Source organism: Diabrotica undecimpunctata, chromosome 9 (assembly GCF_040954645.1).
Source record: "Diabrotica undecimpunctata isolate CICGRU chromosome 9, icDiaUnde3, whole genome shotgun sequence".
NCBI classification, from domain to species: Eukaryota; Metazoa; Arthropoda; class Insecta; order Coleoptera; family Chrysomelidae; genus Diabrotica; species Diabrotica undecimpunctata.
The window spans coordinates 109,300,144-109,318,495 of record NC_092811.1 but is presented as its reverse complement, the minus strand read 5'-3'; the positions used below and the strand labels follow the sequence as shown (position 1 = coordinate 109,318,495).

The window sequence follows — 18,352 nt, the reverse complement described above, 5'->3', positions numbered from 1 at the left end:
GGCTGTTTATTGCTGTTAATTGCTGCTGACTTATACAAGTTTCTTCCAGAAAACGGAAAAGTACTTGTACTTGGGCTTGCTAATAATTTTTTTGTCAAACCAGACTTTCCTTGGGGTTTTTATGATGCAATAATTATTCCTCTTTATACGAAACATGAAGAGTGCAGAAAGTTATCGAGGTATTAGCTTCTTAAATGCAATAACTAAACTTATTGCGGCATTGACTTTAACCAGACTTACTTCATGGGTACAAAATAATAACATTTTAAATGAGTACCAGGCAGGATATAGGTAGATTTAGTTATAGACAACATTTTTACTTTTACGAGTATAGTAAAAATCCAACATGCACGATGAGTAAAAAAAACAGGATTATATATTTTTTGTGGACTTTAGTGCTGCTTTTGATACAGTTGATCAGCTGGCCCTTTCTTACAAGTTGAGTCACTTATGATTATCTACGAAAGTGCTCCTTAAACTTTGTTAAAACGAATGTTAGCGAATACAATACAAAATCGGCAGTCTGGTCAAAGGAAGGTCTATCTGAATAGTTTGACTGTAATGTAGGAGTGAGACAGAAATGTCTTTTAAGTCCATTACTTTTTGCGCTCTTCTTGAATGACTTACATGAAGCATTGGGAGGCGGTTTGGAGATAAATGGTTTGATTATAAAACTTTTATTATGTGCAGATGATTTGGTTTTGGTGGCAATCAATCCGAAGTTGCTACAGCGGATGATTAATGAACTGGAAGAATACTGCAGGATGTGGAATCTGTAAATAAATTTAGATAAATCCAAAATTCTTGTATTCAGAAGAGGAGGTGGTGTGATCAAGGAATCTTGAAAACTGAATGATCGAGTATTAGATGTAGTGAATAACTGTAATTATTTGAGAATGATAGTAACACCCAAGTTGTTGATTAAAGCTCATCTAAAAAACGCCCAGTGTTTCGATTGCCAGCGAATGAAAAAGTGGCGATTCACACGGCTTGGAGTGGTTTAGTGTCTAAGGCTGATATACCCTTTTTGGCTAAAGTAACAGAGTATAAGACTTATGGGTCTCAGATATGGGGTCTTTTTGAGTACGATAAGGTGGAAATAATCAGAAGATTTTGTGTAAAAAAAAATGTTTTCTTGTCCAAGGTATTGTCCTAACTTTATGTTAGATTTGTAGACAGGTATTGCTAGAGTCAGTCTATATACAATTAATTTACATAAAAAATATATCGAAGAAATTCTGTGATATTGGAATGATCTATCTATCTATCTATACGGCCCTTGCTGTCCAATTTTGGACATAGGCATCCTCTTCCTTCCTCCACGTCTCTCTATTGTAGACAGTTTGTATCCACTTCGGGCCTTCTTGTTTCTTCAAGTCATCTGACTATATCATTTGTGGCCTTCCTCTTTTTCGTTTGTAACTATATGATCTCCAGTGTATAATCATCTTATTCCATCTGTCGTCTTTCTCTCTTATATTATGTCCAGCGAAATTCCACTTAAGTTTTGCTATCTGCGTTAATACATCGGTCACTTTTGTTTTGTTGCGGATCCAAGTATTTTTCTTCTTGTCTGATAGCCTGATGTTCAGCATTCGCCTTTCCATGGCTCTTTGGGTCTTTGCTATTTTTTCCATGTTTTCCTTTGTTAACGTCCAAGTTTGAGAACCATAGGTGAGAACAGGAATTATATATTGGTTGAAGACTCTTGTTTTTAAATATTGGGGGTATTTTCTATAGTATATAGAAAAGTTTACCGAAGGATACCCGAGCCAACCGTATCCTTCTCTTTATTTATCCGGTCTGATTTTCTTTCCCGTCAACTAATTTAACTAGTTGTCACAAATATACATTATTGGTTTACTTATTCTATAGTTGTTTTTGCAATTGTAATTATGAATTCTTCTGGTTGGTTGGTCATAATTTTCGTTTTATTATAATTAATTTGTAGACCTATTTTTGTTGATTTGCTATTTAATTCATCCATCATATTTTGCAATTCTTCCCTTATATCTGTTATTAATACAATGTCATCTGCATATCTCAAGTGATTCAAGTATTGGCCATTTATATTAATACCCCGTTTTACCCATTGTAATTTTCTCATAACGTCTTCCAAAGCTTGATTGAATAGTTTGGGTGATAGAGTGTCACCCTGTCTGACTCCTCGCCAATGGGCTTCGTTTGTTCAACTATTTTAATGGATGTTGTTGCATGATCATATATATTGGAAATTATATGATCAAGCAACTCGATTCTCTGACTAATCTCCCATTTTGTAAAGACTTCTTTACTGCTCAATGTTCCACCCTATCGAATGTTTTTTTAAAGTCTACAAATGCCATATACATTGAGATTTGATATTCGTTGGCCTTTTCAATTAATATTTTTATCATAAGCAGGTGGTCGCTTGTACTGAATCCTTTTCTAAAACCGGCTTGCTCTCTTGACTGGTAATTATCTAACTTAGTTGTTAATCTATTTGTTAGTAGTTTAGTTAACAGTTTGTACATTACATTCAGTAGCGTTATGGGCCTATAGTTTTATCTATCGCCTTTTCTATCGCCTTTCTTAAATAGTAATAGTGTTATTGCCTCGTTCCATGTTGTGGGTATTTGTTTTGTGCTCAATATTTTATTCATTAGTACATAAAGGAGCTACATACTGTAGTTTCCCCCCCCCCCCATTTTTTAGCATTTTCACAGTTATTCCATCTTTCCCAGGAGATTTGTTATTCTTCATTTCTTTGAGTGCCTTTTTTATTTCATTTTTACTGATGTCTGGTTGTAGGTCAGAGTTAATGTTCTTTATTTTCAGTTGTAACTGATTACGGATTTCTTGAGTTGGTTTTTGTTCTGTTTTATAGAGATTTGTATAATATTCATGCGTTATCTGTAAAATGTCTTTTATATTGTTGGTCTCCACTCCTTTGTTCTTTATGCTATTCATTTGTATGTTTCCCTCTAGTGAAACTCTAATGCAAGAGGGTAAAGACATAGACAACAACAACAAAAAAGAAAGTTTCATATCAAAGAAAACAAAGATTCTTATGGACACAAGAAGAACATTACTAGAACAAGGGGACAGAAATAAAATGGAATACAAAGAAATAAACAAAACTATTAAAAAAAATATCAAGGAGTGTAAACGGAGAGTACAGGAAGAAAAGATAGAGAAAACAATTGAAAAAAAAAATAGAAATATGAAGTGCTTAAAGCAGAACCTGGGAAACATACAAAGTAATATTCGAATGATAGATTACCAAAATTTCTTTTAAAAGAAATGATGAAAGCAAGGTGTGGCTGGTGGAAACATTGGATGAGCATCGGAGAAAAATTTGGTATTGAGGTAAGGAGTGAATGGGAAAGAAGAGATAGCTCGCCTAGTATAATTTGTTGAGAGTATAATAGAAAAAAGGGGGATACAGTGTCAAGCTTAGAATAGGGCGATCTAATCAAATTTTTGTTGACACTACAAAGAACTGCAAGAAGGAGTAAACATGTATTATCTACTGGAAATGGAAAATTTTTTTAGGACATTCGATGCCTGTTTAAATTAAGATGTGGAGTTCTATATTTGAATCATCGACCTGGCAGAAATGATGAAAGAAGGTTCTGCTCAATGTGTAACATGAAGGAAAGGGAGGATGTGATATATTTTTTTGAGAAAATTTTCGGTGTTTAGATAGATTATGTTAAAGTGGTCATGTAGAAATGAACTTAGTAGAGTGGAAGTAGTTGCTATGATAAGACAGGGACTGGCTGAGTTAGCAGGTTATTGTAGGGAAGCATGGCCGTACAGGTATGAGTTAGTGAGCCTATTTAATTACTAAATCAATAAGCATGGTGTTAGTTCAATAGGTTGATAATAATAAAATTAGCATTAATAATTTGTTTGCATATAGCTATTATCTTTTTATCTGCCTTGACTATCTTGTTATCCAGATTTAGCCATACGGCTCACGCTGTTAAGTATATCATGGTTATTACTATTTTGTATATATTACAAGCATGTTTCATCTGTTGAAAATATTATATAACTATTCTCGACTATAACTAAACATTTGTTTTTGTATTTTTCTCACGTCACGTATTTTAATTTTGTAGATCTTATTTATATAGGATAAAGGTAAGAGAAAGGACGCAACCCTGTCGCACTTCTTTTTATATTGCAATACCTTCAGACAAAGCAGGTTCTGTTCTTATATTGATTTTTTGTTTCCAGTAAAAATTTTCTAAGCCTCCATTTTATTTAAGCCCAAATCGAGAGATCTGGGAGATGGATGCAAGTTAACAGTCATTGCAGAAATGAAGTGGATTTTAGTTTGAAGAAGTAATAGAATATAGTGTATTTTTATGTATGAGAGAGTAATAAAACAATAAATTATGTATGCAAATCCCTAAACTGTTGATACGGGTGACTCAATGAAAAACAGATATTTGTCAACAAGTTTACAGAAGTATATAGGAAAACAATTTTAAATTGAGTATGACCACCAGGTATAAAGGTTGGAGCAGAATAGAATACAATAGTTGTGAGGTTTACTAATCCCTAAATAAGGTTGCCAGTGTCGGAGTGATGGAGGTTAACAGGTACTAATGAATTTGCAAGAAATGTAAGATGTTTATTTTATTGGTTATATATAACCAATAAAAGTTTAATAAGTACCTACCTATTTGCAAAATAAAGTTTAATTCTTTAGATAAAATAAAACGTTTTATTTTATCTATTTGCAAAATAAAGTTTAATTCTTTGCCTATTTGCAAAATAAAGTTTAATTCTTTAGATAAAATAAAACGTTTTATTTTATCTGAAATGAGTGCATTCCACAGAAAATGTGATAGTGGGTTTTTCCATTTTGTATATAGGAAGGTCCAAGTGGCGTATTCAAAATTATTAACAGTTCACTAAAAGTAGGTACTTCAGTTGCAAGGTGCAGTTTATTGTGTATACTAGTGTTATGGAAAATTTGGAAGTGCCGTGTAAACGCCGAAAAATTGGTCCTCTAACAGTTAATGAAAAAACATTAATATTTAATTGTTTTAAATCATTTACAGACAAACGTTTATGTGAAAGTGTTGATGAGACCGTTGAGTTAGTTAGCAGTACACTTGGTGTTGGGAAATCTACGATTTACAGAGTTATTAAAGAAGAGAAATGTGGTAGTTTTCAAATGCCACGTAATGCTCCAGGGAAACCAAAATTTCAAATAGAATATCATTTTAAAGAAGGACTTCGACGGAAAGTGCATGAATTCTTCTTTAGACAAGAATTTCCAACATTGGATAAAGTTCTTGTCTCAGTTCGAGATGATAAGGATTACCCAGAAATGAGTCGAAGTACGTTATGGAAACTTTTAAAAGAAATAGGCTTCCGCTGGAAAAAGAATCCCAGAAAGTCTATTTTATTAGAAAGAAGCGATATTGTCATATGGAGAAGACATTTTCTAAGAACCATAAAGGAAATGAGAAACCAAAAAAGAAAAATATTTTATCTTGATGAAACATGGATCAACGAGGGTCATACACCAAATAAATTTTGGCAGGATGAAACTGTTACAAGTCAAAGGCACGCTTTTGTAAATAACTTATCTACTGGTTTAAACCCACCATCAGGAAAGGGACGCAGGCTGATAATAGTACACATTGGCAGTTCAGACGGTTTTGTTGAAGGTGGTTTATTAACTTTTGAATCAACTCGTACCGGTGACTACCATGAAGACATGAATGCTGATGTCTTTCAAGAATGGTTCGAAGAAATGATAGATCTTCTTCCTAAGAACTGTGTAATAGTAATGGATAATGCAAGTTATCACTCCAGACTTATAGAAGGACTGCCCACAACCAAGTGGTTAAAAAAAGACTTGCAGAATTGGCTGAGTTCAAAAAATATTACGTACCATCCCGGATCTATAAGAAAGGAACTTTATTCGTTGTGTGCCCTTCATAAAGAAAAATTTAAAAAATACGAAATTGATGAAATTGCCAAAAATCGTGGAATGACAGTACTTCACAATGATCCCCACCATATCATTGTGAATTAAACCCGATTGAACTGGTATGGGCACAGATAAAGAGTGAAGTTTCAAGAAAAAATACCACTTTTAAAATTCATGATGTTAAACAGTTGTTTTTGGAGGCCGTAAATAATGTAAAACCTGAAAACTGGGAAAAGGCAGTAAATCACACTATTAAAGAAGAGGAAAAAATGTGGAAGCTGGACAATATTACTGACAAAATGATCGAGCCAGTTATTATAAATCTTGGTTCTGAAAGTTCATCTTCTGAATCTGATTTGGATTTGTAACAAGTAGCTGTAAGTTTTATATTAATATTTTTATTCATCTATTTAACATACCTTAGACGGTTTTAAAAACTCTTTTTCTCTTTTGTAATTTTTAAAAATTAAAAAAAATGTGAATTTTTTAAAACCCTTTTTAATGTAGGCCACTCAGTTCTAATATAGTGTGTGATAAAAGAGGTCACTTTTGTTTACATACACATAACACTTTATAACACTGAAATAATTCATTTATTTTTTACAATTATTCAAAGTAATTTTTCAATTAATCTTGAGCACGCCAATGGAGTGGTCGGAGCTACCAGTTAAAATTATGCTAATTACTCTCTCGTTCATAAAAATAAACTATAATAAGTATCCAACTGAATATAGGCGATGCTAACGTTTCGATCATGTGCTTAATGCTTACGCTCCATAGGTAGGGTGTGAAGAACAGGAAAAGGAAGAATTTTAAAGTGTTATTGATTACGAGATGCCCGAGATTCCTGTAGACGAAACCGACACTTACCGGCCATTTCAGACTCAGGCGGCACCATCATCATGGATTTGTGGATAGCCTACGATGCCGGCTTTGTAATGAGGAGGATGAAACCTCCTCACATGCTCTCTGGAAGTGCCCGGCACTGGCCTACCAGAGGTGGCAGATCCTGGTTCCAATCATTATGCAAACGGACCAAATGATGGAACTACCCTTAAAGAGACTTGTGGCCCTTAAAGATTAGACGTTCAGAATGTCAGAAAGAGCTCAGACTTGGAGTCGCTGCTGATTACTGCAGATAAGGGAGCTCGAAACAGCCTGGACCCTAGACACGCCGAAGGTCCTGATGGTCTATTACGTATAATAGGGGTGATACAATGGACTCGTTTTAGGAGGTCTAAGTATCTAAAAGGCTTATAAATGCTCATAAAGGTGATTTGAATGGACCTATTGTTGGATAAAGAATGAAGACTGATATGTTACCTATATACCTTAGTATCGTTAAGAAGTGATTTTTCCTTTTATTTACAAGTCTTTAAAATATTACTGTTATTTAATCTTGTCCCGTAACTTTTTGGTTTTTGACTATTTTTATTGCATTTTCTATTATTAAATGAGTATTATGGTCTATTAATTCATGTGCCAACTTTACGCTAGTATAGAAATCATCAGTGCACACATTTTTTCCAGAGTTTAGTAGAGGTTTTATAAGTTCCACTTTGGTCGCTAATATTTTTTTACTTTCTTTATTTACCGATTAGAACGAGACTGTTTATTGTAGCTGCTTCAGTCTGATACCTAATTGTGAGACCTCGAATTAACTACACATTTTAAGTTACAATTGTTCGATACGGATAATCAATAGGTAAAATTTGTTTCCTACCCGATTATAAAAAGTATAAATACACATATTCATACACTTTACCTAATAAATGTGCGTTAACGCCGAAGCAGCTGCTGTGATTTATTAGTAAAAAGAGGAAAAGTCAGCAATATAATAAGTTATTACCGTAGTATTTTAAAATGTGGGAAAGAACAAAGATATGTTATTTTATTGTTTTCATTCAATAAAAATTATGTTTCTATGATCATTGACCTTGTGTATCATAATTTTTTATTTCGTAATTATTATTAATAAGTGCTCAGGCATACCTTCTTAATAAATCAGTCAATAATTCTAATTTAAGTACTTGGCAACGCACTTTTTGAGATATTGACCTCTTTAAGTGTAATCGTAATACAAGGAAGTATTAAAATCTTCATCTATTTATATGACGCGTAATTATTTCAATAAAACTTAAAGAGCTAATAAATAACTATAAATAACTATATCTTACGTTTTTCCGGAAGAGAATATTTTGATTGATTGATTCTTGACATATGTATAATTGGCATATTTTAAAAGTTTTCATCATAAGTGGCATTAAAACTTATTATGAAAAATAATCTTCCAAATTCCAAAAATTTAGAACAATCTTCCATTCCCTCCTGTTTCTACTCAACAACACTTCTCCGTCCTCTTATCTTCACATTCAGGACTTCAGTTTCGGTTTTCCTCTGGTTCATCGTCCAACCGACCCTCTTAAATTGGAAATCTTCAGTGGTCAGTCCCGCCATTTATTACTAAATCAACACGATTTTAAGGAGCTGGAAAGCTGAAGCACAAAACTATACTAAAACCCTGATATTCCACGCTCCATGGGAATGGCCTTACCACATTACCACAGCCGTGTTAAGGCGAGGACTTTTACTTTGTGCGTCGCTGGATTCCGGCTAGTGTGAAAAAGGCCAGTGTTAACATATGAAGCAGAAACGAGGGCAATCACATAAAAAGCCAATACTTGTTTAAGCGTTACGGTAAGAAGTTGTTGTTCTGAAGCTATTTTCTTGTGGCATTTTAAAGTAATTACTATTTAAATGAGAATAAGCCAAAATTAAAGGTTAAATTACGTTTATTGACGTTTCAATTTCCACGGAAATCGTTCTCAAATGTTTGTATTTTGATTTTTTTGACATTTAATGAGGATATTCGACCCAAAAGAATGGGGTAAAGAACACAAAGAACATCGTAAAAAGAAAAAGAGGCAGACCAAGAAAAAATGGATACAGCAATTAAAAAGAAAGAAAAAGTTAAACAAAAATCACTCGAGAAATTGAAAATAATGGCAGAAAATAGAAAAGAATTGAAGGGATGGGTAAACGTTAATTAAATTTTCAAGCCCAAATCCGACACTCTGATGGGATAAAAGAAAGGGAAGAAAGAAAGAAAGAAAAAAAGACATCTAAAGGTAAATATTTTACGACAATTTTACTAAAATGATTTCGATATTTACATTACTCGACATTATAAATTCAACATTCGTATTAACTCTCAAAATATAATTTAAAAACAACGTTTTATATTTCCTTCCGATCTTTTGAAATAAACTAATTTTAATAAGTTATTAATGTCACTACAAATTCTTCAGGTGGACTGCTGCGGCGGCTGCACAAAGTAGATATTTCCAGAACTTTTAATTTAGACTCATAGACTTGTTGGTCGTTTTTAAATATTTTCCCGTCTCTGCTAAAAAGAACATCGAGAATAACTTCCTCTTCGCGTTAAGTTGGTGTGACTTGAAAGCAGAGTTTTACGCTTTCACACCTACGAACTATTTTTTAATCAAAAAAAGAGGCGGTTGTGGGCGTAAAAGGATAAAATAAGTAAATTTAATATTCACATTGAAATTCAATAAACGATTAAGACAAAACTGCAAAAAGGAGTGAGTGGAAAAGCGAAGTGTTTTATAAGTGTGTAAAATTTCTAGATGAGCCCTTTTCCATTGGCGAAAAAAAAAACAAAATTTCTTCAAAAGTTAAAAAAACATATTAAAAAATTTTGTTTATGGTATTTTGTTTAGGCTGTCTAACAGCGGACGAGTGCTAGTACATGCCTACTGCCTGATGGTGTTAAGTCGTCGCTTAAGGTGACCGTTTGCAGCAACGAATACAGGTCGCGACCTGTCGTACGTTTTTAGGCACTGTACTGTAAAAATGGCCATCGTTTGAGATATAGATTGACTGTATAAGGCCTACTAGAAGACAGATGAGTCCATTAGTTGAACTGGTCGACGGGCTACGCTCTTAGGACCCAGTTATACGAGCGCTAATGTTGTCACGTTGGCGTCGGCACAACCGGACAATGGCACTACCATGGAGTAAATTATACGAACGAAATTGCCATCGGCAAGTCCGCGCTATCTCGACAGCAAGCGTTGCTAGCGCGGCCGGTCGCGTTAGTTTCGCGCAAGACGAGCTTACGTGGGACCACTCTACTCTCATTCAATATAACCTCTGTGGAAGGTTCTGCAAGTTCATAAACTGTCAGCCCGAAGTCGAACGTGCGCTTATGGAACCTACCCGCATTGGAGACGAGTGGAAGAGGAGTAGGCTCCTCAGGGATGACCTGTCAATAGCGTGAGATTGAGCCATTATAGCTACCGGCGTTCACTTGTTCGCCCTCACAGGGATAACAGGCAAGTATTCTTACAGCGACACAGGTACTGTGGGGAGAGTGGAGCCCCACGAGATGGCTAGTTTTCCATCCTCATCTAGAGACGGGCTTGCTTGGGCATTGATTTTGTCAGAATAGGACAGACTTCCTCCTGGGTGTTCGCTTTACCCAAATTTTGAAGCAATTTTGTATATTTTCACCAATGTTATCCTTCTTTATTAGTGGTACTTTTAAAATTTTTGAACATAGCTCTGAGGATGCCTTTGTAAGTCGAAAGCTCAGCTAGAAATTAATTGCTTTACATACTTTTAAAATACTTTTCTTTTCCATTTATTCTCTGCCTTTAAACCTACAAAGTAGTGTATATTCATTAACTTGCTCATTGTACCTCACATCATGGATGTAAGGAAACTACTGCACTAGATCCCATAAATAGTGGCTGAAAATTACAAGCAAAGATTTTTTCCATAGTTTATGGCAGATGGTCAAGAGTGCTGAGAATCTTGACTTTAAGATCTAGAACTCACCCAAAAATGAAACAAATTAAAAACAAAAAACTGGAATGTGAATAGCATATTTAAATTCATCAAAATTCACAACTACATTTCTTCTTTTTGTAATCCGTTTCAGACTTTGGCGACCATCATGAAAATCTGTATTTTGCATCCTGATGCTCTAAAATGATTCTTGGTTGTTGTGTTGAATCACGTACGTCGACTTCTCAGCCAGGAAATCCTTCGCACTCCTGGTCCTCATTTTTCTTCTAATTTTTCTTGTAAAATAAGTTGCACCAATCCATATCCCTCGCTTTTCCTCATGATGTGACCGAGATATTCGATTTTGGCGGTAATGTATTTAGTATTGCAAATTCTTCTTTCTCTATAAATAGTTTTAATTTTTCTCCGTTTTCATTTCTCTTCCCTAGACCAAAATCACCAATGAATTAACCTCTTTTCCCTTTACCAATTTTCCCATTTAAGTCATCCATAATAATAGTTATATCTTCTTTGTTAATTCGTTTAAGTGAATTTATCAGCAACTCATAGAATTGCTCTACCTTTTCGTCTAGTTTATCGCTGATGGGGGCAAAACAATTAATTTGATCGGAGTAGTATTCAATTGAACTATTATTAATGTGTCAGAACCTAGAAGGCTCTGTAATCTAAAGGTGGATCACCTTCTCCGCCGAATCTTGGTTTCCGTATTCCATTATAACTAAATGTTTTCATTTTAGTTGTATTTACCATGATAGCTTCACTAGATATGTCATCAGGGACCTTTAATGAGGTGGTTTCTTGTTGACTTATGCATCCTGATGCCGTTGACCACTTTCTCGGTTTTACGATTCAACGGTTCTTCCGCCTTCGAGACCAATTTCTCAGTCTCAGGACAACAGAGTGCCCTTCCACTTACCAGCTCATCCGCCCGAAGCCCCGAAGCCGTTGATTAGTAAATGGTATATTGTAATGATTTGTATAGAATAACAAATCTCACATTTTGTTGAGAGGCACAAACAATGTCAGTTTCATAACCACCTTCTTCTTCAAGTGTCATCTCCGCGGCGGAGGTCGGCAATCATCATAGCTATTCGGACTTTTGAGACGGCTGCTCTGAAAAGTTCATTTGATGTACATCCGTACCAATCTCTTAGGTTGCGCAGCCATGACATTCTACGCCTCCCTATACTTCTCGTTCCTTGGATCTTTCCCTGCATAATCAGTTGGAGCAAGGTGTATTTCTCTCCACGTGTAATATGTCCGAGATATTCTAATTTTCTTGTTTTTATTGAATTTAAAATTTCCATTTCTTTGTTCATCCTTCCCAGAACCTCTTTGTTTGTGACGTGTTCTGTCCATGATATTTTCAGAATTCTTCTGTACACCCACAGCTCAACTGATTCCAGTTTTTTCATTGATGTCGCATTCAAGGTCCAAGATTCCATTCCATAAAATAAAGTCGAAAAAACATAGCACCTCGCCAACCTAACTCTTAGTTCCAGTTTTAAATCCCTGGTACATAGAACTATTCTCATTTTGTTGAAATTTGCTCTAGCCTTTTCTATTCTTATTTTTATCTCTTGATTGTAATCATTTGTGGAGTTAATCATTGTTCCCAGGTATGCATATTTGTCCACTTGTTCGACGTTGGTTTCGTTTATTAGAAGATTCTCGTTATTTCTTTGAGTTTTCGATATTCTCATAAATTTAGTCTTCTTGACATTCATTGTTAGACCATACTCTTTTCCATACTCTGCTATTCTGGTCACCAGTCTCTGAAGATCTTCAATGTTGTAATGTTGTTAATGGGGACTCCATTTACCTTTATTCCAGCTGTTTCACCCTCAAGAGCTTTTTTCAGGACCTCTTCGGAGTAGGCATTGGAAAGAATTGGCGACAATACGCATCCCTGTCTTACTCCACATCTACTTTCAATTTCTTCTGACAGCTGTTCGTTAACACGTACTTTTGCTCGCTGTTTATAGTATAAATTTGATATGATCCTGAGGTCGTTGTAGTCAATCTTCTTTGATTTCAGGACATTCATTAAATGTTTATGTCGTACTTTATCGAATGCTTTATTATAGTCAATAAAACATGCGTATATATCTTGATTATAACCACCAAAACCCTTCAAATATGAATAGCAGAAAAATAATTGTATATATATATATATATATATATATATATATATATATATATATATATATATATATATATATTGTTATGGATCAGTTTATCGATCAAAAATAGAATAAAGAGGTTTTTTTTATTATTTTAATATATAGCGGGCATATAAGTTAAAATACAACCCTGTACTTATTTGTAATCGTTAGCATAAAAAAAGACATTGTTTCCGTGACGGACTAGTTTTTCCTTGAAGGACTAGGTGAATAGTGAAAGGACAATGGAATTCGTGTAATTATATATTTAAGGAATAAACTTTGTAATTGTATTTTGCGGTGGACATTTTTCGAAAGTAAATAAGAATTAGATTTAGATATGAGATAACAAGAATTTGGAAGCTTATTTCGGTTGAAAAAGGCAAAATTGTTAATGGTTTCTGAAAAGTAATTTGAGTGAAATTAGTTTATTTGTTTTAAATATTATGTTGGAAATTTTGTGAATCGAAAATTAGTGGGAAAGATGAATGCTTATGATTGGTTAAAAAGGAATGATGGGGGATGAGAGAGTTTGAGAAGGTTGTCTGGGGAGATTGAAAAGATTATTATGTTACTGGCAGACCAGAAGAGAAGACGTGTTTTTTTTGTGTAGTCAATCGGAGTAAGAGTGTTTTTCGTTCGTTAGTGAAAAAGGTGGAAGCTGAGAGCAGATCAAAAACGAGAAGATTAATACCTCTTTTGAGTCTGCATAGTCCACGAGATCTAATTGAGAAAGAAAGGAGAATTTGTGAATAAAGAGTACCGGTCAAAAGAGGCTTGGGCTTGTGTTTTCGGAGGAGTAGTTTGCTGGTATGCGGTTTGGATCGATGCTGGGAACGGGAAAGATTTAATGGTAGCCGGACATAATCAATCAAGGAAGGAACTGTGGTTTGATCGAGAGGAGACATCATTGGTGTAAAAAAAATAAAGGTCAGTCAAATAATTTGAATGAAAGAAAACTTTAAGATATTCTAAAGACAAAATCAATAATAAGCATACGAACTAAGATTCCAAGTTTTAAAGAGTTATTTTTTTGTGAATAAATTATATTTTTTATATGGTAAATTTTTTAGTAAATATTATTATAAAACAGATCAATAGATAGTTTGTTAATTAAAATTAAATTTAGAGTATAGGAATTTGTTGGGAAAGATAATTGCCCACAAAAAGTTATTTATTAACATTCACCGTATTGCTTATTAAAAATAAATAATAATTTGTGTGCATATTTATGTTGTTTTAATGTAGTTCCGTTTCCTGTTCTATCCCGATTATGAGCAACTAGAAGATACTGAACCCACTAGAAGAGATATATAAAGTAAACTGATTAAAGTAAAATTAAAAAGGCACCCTGAGAATTTTTAATAGTAATTGAATTGTATGACTCTGCATAAATTAGTGAACTAATTAATTAAATAATTGGATTAATTAAATTAGTCTTAATCAATAATAAAACATCATAAAGCAGATCACAACAATATATATATATATATATATATATATATATATATATATATATATATTATTCCACTTAAATTGTATGAAATGGAACTTTTTGATTATGTCGATCAGATGCAAGTGACATAAATATGACAACAGTAATGATTGCGAAGACTCATCTTAAGTATTTTTATTTAAATATGTGTATTTTAAAATGTATTAGTGCTTTTAATAAATACGTATGTCCAATATTGTTTCTCAATGACCAAACCATATTGTTAATTTGAACATAATTAAAAAAAATAAAAACCTACTTTTACCAGTAAAAAATTACCGAAATACAGAAAGTTATGTTGTGACTAAAATACAGTTCATATTTACTTACTAGGTATATTATACCTTAAGTAATATTAAAAACTAAAGGATGTGGTGGAAGAAATCCAAAAACATCTACAATAAATTCTGGTGGAAAAAGTCCAGCAATTTCCGCAATTTATGAAGAACGACTTGTTAAATATCTAAGTGTAATGAATAAATGGGGTTTTAGACTCCCCAAAGAAGAGGTGAAAGATATTGTGTAAGGATTCGTTCAGAAAAACAACCTTACTGTCCCTTTTAAAAATGGTGGACCCGGGGATGATTGGTGGAGAAATTTTAAAAAGCGTAATAAAATTTCTCTTAAAAAACCCGAACGTTTAGAGGGTTCCCGTTCAAGACAAGCCGGAGATCCTTTTATTGTTAATCATTTTTTGACCTGCTTGGTGAACTTATCCATGATTTAGGTCTAGAAAACAAGCCTGAAGCTCTTTGGAACTGTGATGAAACTGCGTTTAATAGTGATCCTAGCTCAACCAAAATTGTATGCAAAAAAGGTCAGCCTGCGAAAACGTTAACTGGCGGAAGCGGACGAGAGACAACAATAGTCTTGGCATGTGGAAATGCTAAAGGGAAAATTATACTCTCTGTAATAATTCATAGGGGGAAGAGAATTTGGGAAAGCATGTTTGGTGGTCAGGACTCATTTCCAGGGACATTATATTACACAACTGAAAAGGGCTGGATAACAGAGGTGGTTTTTCTTATGTGGTTTAAGAAGTGTTTTTTAGTTCATGTTAGACAACGACCAGTTATTTTAATTTACGATGGTCATCTGTCTCATATTAGCGTTGAACTATTAGAAACATCACTAGAAAATATGTCAATATTAGACGTTGGTGTCTTCAGAGGATTGAAAATCACGTGGGATCAACTTCTAACCAATTGGGTTCGGCATCATATTGGGCAGAAATTATCTAAAAGTGAATTTTCAAATGTTTTAGGACTAGCAATTAATTCTTTAAAGGTTTGTCTTAGAAATTGTGGATTTGTCTGATGCTTATCATAATTAGTTAACGAGAGATTAAAATTTGCTATCAATTTATTCCAGGGAGGTTTAGGTGATATTAATATTGGAGTTGTGGCTGAAAGATCGATATTATTCAGATGTGGTGAGAGATACTGTGTACCAAATATTTGTGGATTAGTCCATCTTTGTATTTTCACTTGTTTATTGTAAAAACATTATTTTTTTGTTAATATTTAAGTTAAACCTCAAATAAATTCGTATTTTTATTAAATACTCAATTAAAACGCAGTTTTTTCAGTCTAATAAGTAATTCTAACAAAAAAGTATATAATTTTATAAACTTTTCAACCCCTTTTACAGTAAAAAATCATTACAAGTTATATTTAGAACCAATATGTTATGAAAGTTACAGCTGTTTTCAAAGTCTTTTTACATTTTAGCCAACAAATATTTTTTTGCACTCAAAATATAAAACAAGTGTGTGATAAAACAATTTGTCTTCAGATTTTCAGGGTTTAAAATTGTTACCAAAAAACTTATAATTTCATACAAACACCCCAGAATTTTCCCAAAAGTACGCCCGTCATAGTCTTAAAAGTCATTAAAATGAGAATCGGCTACTGTTAATCAGGTTCAGCTATTGTTACATTTACTTAATACGAGTAGGTAAAAGTTTTAATTTACAACATTTTTAGCAGCACACTCTATAAAAAAACATATTTTGTTTGAGCCACCGTGCTGCAAATTTCCTTAAAATTTTGATTTATTACTCGATCTCGATTTGCAAAAGATTATAGATTCTGAAGTTTTTCTAAGAAACGATTCAATTCTAACCATTGAGTTGTTTAAATGCAATTTTAAAGGTTTGTGTATTATTTACAATGTTGCCGATTAGTTTATCGTTGGGAAATCCCGCCACGCGACATTCCGAGCGATATAATATTCTAAAAACTAAAATTTCATGAAATTTTTTCCTGAAACTTATTTAAAAACTAACTTCGACATAAAATTTGAATAAAATTGTAAACGGTAATCAATTTTAGTTAGTATTCTTAGATTATAAAAAAAAATTTCACAAGAGTTACGATTAGTTGGTAATCTACTTTTATAATGAATGGAGAGTTAAACTTACATATGCCCTGTAGCCACTCATAGTTGGGTCGTAACTCGTCTCACAAACAACACTTAAACAAAAAAACTAACAAGTTTCCAAATTGCCACTTTCAAATTTTTACAAACTCAAAACAAACAGCGTCTATTCAACAGCTACTAGTCAACAATCAATTTTTAATGAATCTATTAGCGATAATTCTATTCATTTTTGATAAAACTGAGGGACAAGGTATTTGGGAACATTCCGTATAGGTTGTGCATGGTTCTAACTACTGTTGAAGCGTCGAAGTATTTTTGAAATTTCGACGCTGAGCATCTTGGGCGCCGAGACGTCGAGCGCCGACGAAAAAAACCGTTTTTTCCCGATAGGACTATTTAAAGAACATAATTCCGATTAACAAAAGTTTATTGGTGACGTTTTTGCCATTAAAATGTATAACAATATATTATTGAAGGACATTTATCAATAAGAATGCAAAAATTGGATGGAATATTTTGAAGGTTATTCAATACATTTATGGTCACTAGGAAATAAAATGAAAAATTAAATTTGTACCGAAAGTTTTAATTTACAAATAAACGTTCCTTTTTATTATTTTTCTGTACTAGTCTTCTAGTCCTTGTTAACTTCTTCTTCTTCTTCTTCCTCTTTATAAGCAATTCTGCTTGTTCATTGGCGGATTTATACCTCTATGGAAGGTTGTCACTCCATTTTTGCGCGGTCGTCCGTTACTTGTTTTGCCAATTGGTGACTTATCTCTTGCTATTTTGACGACACAGGTCTCCTCCATTCTGCTTATGTGGTTATTCCATTCTCTTTTTTAGTTTGTGTGCATTCATTTATACACTGTATGTTACATTTTCTTCTAATATCTTCACTTCTCGTTAAATCTCTCAGTGCATTTCCTGTAATTCTTTTCAGTACTCTCATTTCTGCCGTTTCCAGTAGCCTTTGCGTTGTGGCTGTGTCGAGTCTTGTTGCGGAGGCATATGTCATTATTGGTCTTACACTAGCTTTATAAATTCTTAATTTCATCTCAGTGTTAATGTGTCTGTTTCGCCATTATAGTGTTATTAAGGCATCCTGCCAGTCTATTTGCTTTTTGTAATTGATCTCTCACTTCTTTGTCTAGGTCTCCATAGCTAGACAGTGTAATTCCGAGGTATTTTAGTTCCATTACTTGTTCAATACTGATGCCATCAATTTCTATTTTACATCTGGTTGGTTCTTTGCTGACTACTATTATTTTAGTTTTCTGAGATGAGATTGTCATATTAAATTCTTTTGCTCTTATGTTAAATCTGTGGACCAGTCTTTGCAGACTATCTTCATCTTGGGCTATCAATATTGCGTCGTCTACGTAACATTGTATTTTATTTATTTATTTTTTGTTTGCCATTCTGTATCCTCTTCCTTTGTTAATGCTTTTGATGATTTCATCCATGATCAAATTGAAGAGCATGGGGCTCAATGAATCTCCTTCTCTTATTCTGCTGCCTATTTCTATAGCCATGACGATTTCT

At 33.6% G+C, this 18,352-nt stretch overlaps 1 protein-coding gene across 3 annotated transcripts in view; it reads right to left on the bottom strand.

The window, feature by feature from the left end:
* Window positions 1-17,103, bottom strand: part of Fhos (Formin homology 2 domain containing) — a 782,871-nt gene extending 765,768 nt beyond the window's left edge. For all 3 annotated transcript variants that reach the window (XM_072543993.1, XM_072543991.1, XM_072543994.1), the window contains exon 1: window positions 16,848-17,103. In XM_072543993.1, the coding sequence (XP_072400094.1) occupies window positions 16,848-16,868 (21 nt within the window). In that variant the 5' untranslated portion in view covers window positions 16,869-17,103. The remainder of the gene's footprint in view (window positions 1-16,847) is intronic.
* Between the last annotated feature and the right edge of the window lie 1,249 nt (window positions 17,104-18,352).